Source organism: Geospiza fortis, unplaced genomic scaffold (genome assembly GCF_000277835.1).
Source record: "Geospiza fortis unplaced genomic scaffold, GeoFor_1.0 scaffold676, whole genome shotgun sequence".
NCBI classification, from domain to species: domain Eukaryota; kingdom Metazoa; phylum Chordata; class Aves; order Passeriformes; family Thraupidae; genus Geospiza; species Geospiza fortis.
Window position 1 is genome coordinate 228,540 of NW_005054600.1, and position 7,962 is coordinate 236,501.

Sequence of the window (7,962 nt, forward strand, 5' to 3'; positions counted from 1 at the left end):
GGGGCCTCCGCGAGGCCCTTCGTGCGTGGAAAGGGGACATTGTGTAATCCCGGGAATCTGTCGCGGGAGTCGTGTCTGTCGCGACATGCACAAGCCCGTGGGGCTCTGCTGCCCTGGATCTGAGTAACGAGAGGCCCCTCCAGTCCGGCGGTGCTGAGGTAGTGCCAAGAAAAATCCCATGTTTTATACAGGAATTCACTTTTTCTCCTGCTCCTGCCCGGGAGAACCTCGCAGGGTGACGGACGGAGCTGGCGGCAGCGGCTGCTGCTCCGCACTTGGCTTCCGTGTGTGCTTTATTGTACTTTCCCTGAGTTCCTGGATGAGGAAATAGGGCTCGTTCACATGGCCTGATGTATTATTAAATACTCGGTGGCTCTCCCTCGTCTCAGGCACGATGGGTGTGAGTGCGGATCTTCATCTCTGCCCATCAACAGGTGTAAAACGGGATTCCTCATTTACCTGGGCATCCATAAACATGTGAGCTCAGCCCCGGGGCACAGGTAGATCCTGTGTGTGTGGTGTGGATCTGCCACAGCCACGCAGTGTGTGGGTGGCAGAGATATTAATTAGTAAAGCGGCTTACTTAGGAAACCCTTAGGTGAAACGGACCAAGACACCCTGTATTGCTGTGCACGTAGTTCATTAAACATTGATTTAATCTTAAATTTCTGCCTTGAAAGGGCAGAAGTTGGCCAGGTTGAATGGACTTGGAGCAACCTGGATTAGTGAAAATGTCTCAGCCCATGGCAGGGGGTGGGGCTGGGTGAGCTTTAAGGTCCTTTCCGATCCAAACCATTCCATGATTCCATAGGTATTTTCTAAGCATGAAAAAGGCTGCAGGACTAGAGTGGAAATTGAGTCAGGTTTTTTTCTTTTAGTTTTCTTTAAGAAGTGTGAATTTTCCTGAGCTTTCAGAACTTAAGAGGTGGTTGGGATGAAGTAAAAAGATGGCAAATATAGGAGGAAAATAAGGCAGGTCAGCAGAGAGGTGAGGAATTGAGAGGCTCTGTTTTCTCCATGCTGTCTTTCTGCCCTTAGGAAAAGGCTTCAGAGAACCCAAGAACACCCATGGCACTGCCAAAATCCCATCTCAGCTTGGTGTGTGCTGGTCCTGGCCAAACCTTGGTACTTGCCAGGACATCAGGAAAGGAGGTTGTGAGACACAGTAAAAACTGTATTGTGGGGAGGTTCCTAATCCAGGTGTCAGTCTGGGGATGAGGTGCAGAATATTCTCTTTTTCTGGAGTTGTTGGGGAAGATGCACTACACCTGATGGACACTGTTCCAGGCAGCGTTTACTTTGTCCTGATAATGTCTCCCTGGTTTATGAAATTTCTTTTGTGATGTTAATTTAGGGTGGAGTTAAATGATGATTTAACTCCTGAGCCTGCAGAGCAAAGCTCAGAGGCCGAGGTCTGGTTCCTGAGGGGTCGTTCCTGATCTCAGCTGTGTCTCGGCGGTGTCCCAAAGTGAAAGCAGATTGTGACAGCCCATCTCAGGCAGTTTCTGGTGTGTTTATTTTAAAAGTACATATCTTTGAATAAACTCCTTTCTGTTTCTTCCAGCCACTTTGAACATGTCATAAAAGTTCAGCTTTGTCTCAATAAACTCCTGTGGTGCATTTATCCCAATTCAGGCTTTGATTGTGTCAAATGTCTCTCTTGACACACATTTCACAGTTGGACTTGGTGACTCAGAATGTGAATTACAGACTCGTGCAGCTCTTTTGGTTGAGCTGCTTCTTTTCTCTCTTCTTTTGCAGCTCCTCACTGTGAGGAAGTGCTTTGTGCTACAACATTGACATGTTTCTGTTAGTTAGAATTTCACTAAAAACTACCTTTTACATCATGGCATTGACAAAATAATCATTAGCTTGTCTGTCTGTGGGCAGTTTATGACTGTAGGGGTGAGGCAGGACTCATAGAGGAACGTAAAGACAGTGGAAAGTGAGAGGATGAGGATTGGTTAAATCTTAACACAGCGAAATTGAGAGATTATGGAAATACAAACTCAAAAAGTGCATATTCAATACATCTCACTTTGGAGATTGTTCTTCCTGTAAGAGCTGTACTAAGGAGTCACCAGCCAAACTGGAATGTTCATAAAGAAAGATTTTGCCTTTTTGTGAAGCACAACATGCCTGAGTACTATTTGTTCTAACACATGAGTCTGTGGACTTGAAAATTGGTTTTAAAATCAGTGTGTGTTAACAACTAGTGTGAAAGGGTAGGCTGGGGTGTGAGCTGATCCCTGTTGATAAAGGTTTAATGGAAGCATTTATGTGATGAGAGTTTCTTGCTGGAAGGTGTGGCAGTAAGTTGACCTTGGGTATAGTTCGTTGCCGTTGAGATTTCTATAGAATCATAAAATCATTTAGATTAAAAGAGACCTTTCAAGGCCACCTCACCTCCTCAAAGCAAGGCCAGTGTTCAGGCAGCTCAGGTCACCCGTGGTCTTCTGCTGTTCAGTTTGAATATATGTGAGAATGGAAATTCTGCTGTCTGGGCAGTGTTTTTGTCTATTTTGGAGGTTGTGCAGAACTTTGTCACTGTGGGATTCAGTGCAAAACACATCTGAAAACCTGCTCTGGGACCAAAAATTTCAAGTGTGAGTTCACCATGCTGAGTTTACCTAAATAGCAGGTCAGCTTGGGATTTTCCTGTCTGAGCAGGGGATTCACCACTCACTTCATATTCCACCTGCAAGTTCTCGTGTGAACTTCTGTGCTGCACTTGTGGTATATCCTGTAGGAAAGCAGAGTATAAAGACATTCAATACTTGATATTTTTTACATTTTTGTGGGGGTCTTGCCAAATGTTTCATAACATCAGGACAGGATTTCTGACTGGTGGTCTGGATTATGGCGGAAGCCGTGAGCCTTTGGAGCCAAGCTCAAAGGAAATCACTCCTTCCTTTTTTGTTTTTTAATTATTTTTTTTTTAAGCTGTGGGCGTTGAAATGTAGTTTAGCATGTCCAGAGACAGGAGCAGAGCTGGGAAGGGTCTGGAACATGAGGAGAGGCTGAGGGAGCTGGGAAAGGGGCTCAGCCTGGAGAAAAGGAAGTTCAGGGGAGACCTTGTGGCTCTGCAGAACTCCTGACAGGAGGGTCAGGTTGGGCACCAGGAGGAATTTCTTCATGGAAAACGTGGTCAGGCCTTGGAGGGGGCTGCCCAGGGAGGTTTGGAGTCCCCATCCCTGGGGGTGTCCAAGGATGTGGCACTCGGTGCTCTGGGCTGGGGACAAGGAGGGGATCAGGCACAGCTTGGGTTCGATGATCCTGGGGGGATTTTTAACCTCACAGATCCTGGATGGAGACATAGGAAGAACTGGGGCAGCCAGGGAAGCCTGGGCCCACAGTGACTATCACAGTTTGTTTAGTGTTTTCTGAGAGCTGGGTGTTCCTTTGGGATCAGTCACAAGCTGATCTGTAATTCCTCAAGGGAAAACTCCACGACCTGGGACTATTCTTAAACACAGCCACAGATTTTTGTTCCTGAAGCACTGAGTATTCCTGAGAATAATTACTGTTGGAGCACTTAGAGCCACGATTCTCCTGAATTTTAATATTTCCTTTTAAACACAAGGAGAAATTGTAACAATTGTGGTCGGAAAAAGCAGCATTTTCTGCTTGGTGACACTGGGAGGCTCCTAAATATGTGTAATTTCATCTTAGCTCTCTCTGAAACAATCTCTCTGTGAAAGCAAAATGGTTTTAATGGTTCAAATGTTGTGTCCTTTTCAAAATCAGTTTGAGAAACAGGTTCTTCCTCAAAATAACTGATTAAAAGATACTGAATTTTGCTCCTTTTGCCCACCAACAGGAGAGGAACAATTCACATGTCAGGTAACGCAGACATTTCCCTTGGAGCCCTGAGCCCGTTCTGACACAAACGTGCAGCAAAACCTGGTCATTTGGAATATGTTTATATTTGTTTTAGTTTCAAACCCAGGCCTGTTTCCAGAGTCTGTGCTATAAAATCCAGGAAGAGTTAAATCAGTTTGGAATACACAGAGCACATGGGATGGATGAGATCCCGAGATCAGGGATCTTTCAGACTGAGGGACTTGCATCTTCCTGTCTGTCCTGAAGGAAACAAGCCGCTTTATTTTTCCCCCAAGAAAAAGTTACTTTTAGGGGCTGTGTCACTTGAACTTCCCTTTTTTCTGAGCTATGTGACACCAAGGCCTGTTTTGGAAACAAGATGCTTTGTTTTAGGGCTTCATCTCCAGCATTTCTGTTCACAGCAGACTGCTATCAGTCTATTGTTTTATTGCTGAGGAATGAGAATCTCCCTGGGGAGCACATTCAGATCCTTACAAGCCAAGGGCATTAAGATTTAATTTTTCATTCTGGTGTGCACAGGATGTGGTGTCTTTAGTTACCATGTGGACTAATAAGAGAAATTTCTTCACCTGGGAAGCGGTGGAATGGAGATTTCAAAAGCTTTTTCACCAGGTTTTGCAGGTGGTGACAAATCCAGGTCCTTGTGATTCAGGCAGAGGAAGGAAATAAATATCTTGTTTTAATCCAGCTCTTTCTGGGCAATTCTTGCAGGTTTATTGCCAAGCCATGTGCCATAAACCTTGGCATTCAGGACAGTGGACCTCACAGAGCCCAGCCCAATGCAATTTTAGAGAAAGTGTTTACATCCATCACTAAGGTGAGTCACGCTTCAAATTCCTCCTCCATTCCAAAGGGGATGGAGGCCTGGAAGTGTCTCAGGGGTGGCTTTTTGCTTCCACTTTTTTTGATTGAGATGCATATTTCACACTCTGCTTCCACAAGTGGGCTCGTTCTGGTTTTACTTTGCCTCTGGCAGGTCCTTCTGGTAGCAAAGTAAATTCCTTGTATGGCGGAGCCATGGTTTTGTGCACAGAAGAATCTTCTTTGGGACACAAATGTTCCTCTGATCGACAGGCCTGAGCTGCTTCCTTCAGTTCCCTGCCTTTGGTCCAAGTTGTACAGTGGGGATTCTTGGTTCAACAAGAGATTTCCCAGCATCTTCCACTTTTATTGGGAAAGTGTTCCTCTTTTTCTGGCCCTCAGTTCCTTTTCTGATTTTATTGGTTTTATTGTGAGTCTTCCTCTCATTTTTGCCATTTTCTGTAAACTTGGACAGCAGTTGTCAGTGGAAGGGGATTATTCAGGGAGGTGTTCAGTCAGTGAAGGATGTCCTGATGAAGGGCAGGACATTTAATGGTGGCTGGGGTGTTTCTTTGGGTTGTTTCCTTCTTTCCCTTAAGCCCACAGGCCTACAGATTTACAGAATCCCACTGTACTTTATCCGGCATTGAATAAGTGCAATAGATTTTCATTAAAGATAACAAAATGGAAGGTTTTCTGTTGAGATTTGGTGATGCTGAACCTCATCTACTGGAGCAGATAAAGGGAAAGTTCAAAAAATTTGCCTTGGGGGAACATTGAAGCTTTGAGGCATTTGGAATGATGTGTGAACTGAAAAATCCCCAGAATCTGATGCCCTTTGTTGGGAGAACTTTAATGCAGGGGATGTCCTTGAAATTGATGTTTAGAAAACCCAGGAGGTACAGGCTGTGCAGAATTTGTCTGGCTGATGAAACCTTTAACTGTCCCAGTGTGCTGTGGGGTTTGGAGGATCAGGCTGGGGGTGGTCCTGGTGCAGGGGAAGGATTTCACCGCTGCTCTGAGCTGGGAGCTCTGGATTCCCCTTGGAGGCAGGTGCTTTCCCCACCATTAAATCCCAGGAAGCTGCTGAGAGATGTGTGGTGGATTGACAGGACAGTCGTGGTCTCAATGCTGAAAATCAAATTAGTCTGATTTTGATTTTCAGCCGGATGAACTGATGATTTTTTATTAAATCAACATTCTGCATAGCTTTTGTGGTTGGTATGTAACTCAAACAGTAAAATGTGTTTATCGTCTTTCAGTGGTAGAGCTCCCTGGCAGAATTGGTCTGAATTATCTCACTCCTGGGCTATTATAGAGGGAGCTACCAGGTTAGGTTCACTTTGATAAATCCATTTGTGTTCATTCAGACAGGTGGAGAGCAGGGATATATTATATCTATATTTGTCATTGAAGTCCTTCAGTCTTCAAATATATTTTCATTTATAAATTTTGATAACAGAAATAACACAATTTCTACAGTGTCCTTATGGAATATACAAATATGTGCTGTGTTAAACCAGCTCTTACTTTAAAGTTTCCCTGTCCTTGCTGTGAGTAGCAAATCAAGCTTTGCTCCCGAGTTCTGGGCTGTTTGAATTGATGTGCAGCTTTAACAGGTAGCACAGAACATTTTAACAGCTCCTCCCCCAAATTATCAGACCGAACAGTCACATCCTTTGTCTTAATGTGCTGTCAGCTGATGAAATAGGTGAGGAAATGCTCAACCAAAACCATTCTGAGTAATTAAGTAATTAGTGGCTTATGAAGGTTAAACCTGAACGACCATTTGTGGCAATGGGTTCTTGCTTCCAGACTCTGTGGTCCCTTCTTGGTGTGTTTTTTGTTATCTGTGCATTATTTCTGTCATAGTGCAGGACTGAAAGTAGCTTGAGGAGTGGGAGAAATGACATTTGTTTCATTTTCCTTCAGTCTCCAGATGGAAAAAGGTTAGAAGGCTTGTCCAAGCAGCTGGACTGGGATGTCCGAAAGATCCAGCGCTGGTTTCGGCATCGGAGGAACCAGGACAAACCCACCACCCTCACTAAATTTTGTGAGAGCATGTATGTTTGTGCAGAGGGGCTTCATCTTAGAGCTCTAGCTGGGCCTGGGGGCAGTGCTCTGCCAGACCAGAGCCAAATTCCTGTACAAGCAAACAGGGCGGTTAAAGGCGCTTTTGAAATTCTAAAATATTTTGTGAGCATGCCTGAGAGACCAGAACGGGGTACAGGGGTCAGTGCTGGGCAGCTTTAGACACTGGGCCAGGTCCTTTGTGGCACTTGAGAGTGTGTCCATGTGTCCATGTCTGTGTGTCCCTGTGTCTGTGTCTATGTCTGTGTGCCTGTGTGTCCATGTCTGTGTGTCCGTGTCCATGTCTCTGCCTGTGTGTCCTTGGCCCTGTCTGTGTGTCCCCATGCCCACACTGGCTGTGAATCCCCTGGGACACTCCTGCAGGCCCCATTCCCACCCAGAGCTCGTTCCCATTCCCACTTTCTGGCTTTCCCAGTCCCAGACACTCCTTGGCTTCCTTTTCTTCTCTTCAGCCCATTCTTTGTTCCCATTCCCTCCAAGCTCCTGCAGTTTTCTCTGTAGTGCAGTAGAACCTCAGCATTTTTTCCTGACTTGTTTCTCCTCTGCTGGTTTCTTTCCTTTCCAGTAACTTTCAATTCCTCCCCCAGTATGGTTTTGTCTACCTAAAGCCACAAGGTAAGAGGGAAAAATACATGCATTAGGATATCTCTGGGTGACAACAGCTTTGCTTGTTGTTATCTTGTTATCTCCTAAATATGGAATGATGCATGTTCACCTTGAGTTTCAAACCTGGCTGTTGATGCAAACCCAAGTGTAGTGTGAAAACTCTTCAATAGGTTTATGTTACCTGAAATGTTTAGAAATGAAGGTGGGTGAAGGCTTTTCAGGTGTCAGATTTTGTCAGATTTTTCCCAATTATTTAAATTAATTTTACAAATGCTAATCAAAACCTGATTCTATGTCCTAAGTTTATTTTTTACTTCTTTTTCCAGGTGGAGATTTACATTTTATTTCAGTATATTTTTTTATGGAATCAGGTTTCTCTGGACGGTGAGTTGCTCTGTCACCCATGCTGTTGTTCTGTGTGGTTGCAGTGGAATGATCCCTGATTTGGGCTCCTGGGGGTTCTGTTCAAGACCTTCTTTACACTGTAGGGAAGCTTCTGTACGGATCATTCGTTTTGGAAATAATAGAAAATTATTTGACGTGTTACCCCAGAATGTTGGAAAAAACAAGGTGTGTCTTGGGTTTTCTTTGCTATGGAGAGCTGCTCCTTTTTATCTCTTT

The 7,962-nt window shown here is 44.6% G+C and overlaps 1 protein-coding gene across 1 annotated transcript in view; it reads left to right on the forward strand.

Moving 5' to 3' along the window:
• Window positions 1-85: 85 nt before the first annotated feature.
• Window positions 86-7,962, forward strand: part of CERS5 (ceramide synthase 5) — a 16,790-nt gene continuing 8,913 nt past the window's right edge. The window contains exons 1-4 of the mRNA XM_031064523.1: window positions 86-123; window positions 4,555-4,660; window positions 6,577-6,707; window positions 7,668-7,725. Coding sequence (XP_030920383.1) covers window positions 86-123; window positions 4,555-4,660; window positions 6,577-6,707; window positions 7,668-7,725 — 333 coding nt within the window. The remainder of the gene's footprint in view (window positions 124-4,554; window positions 4,661-6,576; window positions 6,708-7,667; window positions 7,726-7,962) is intronic.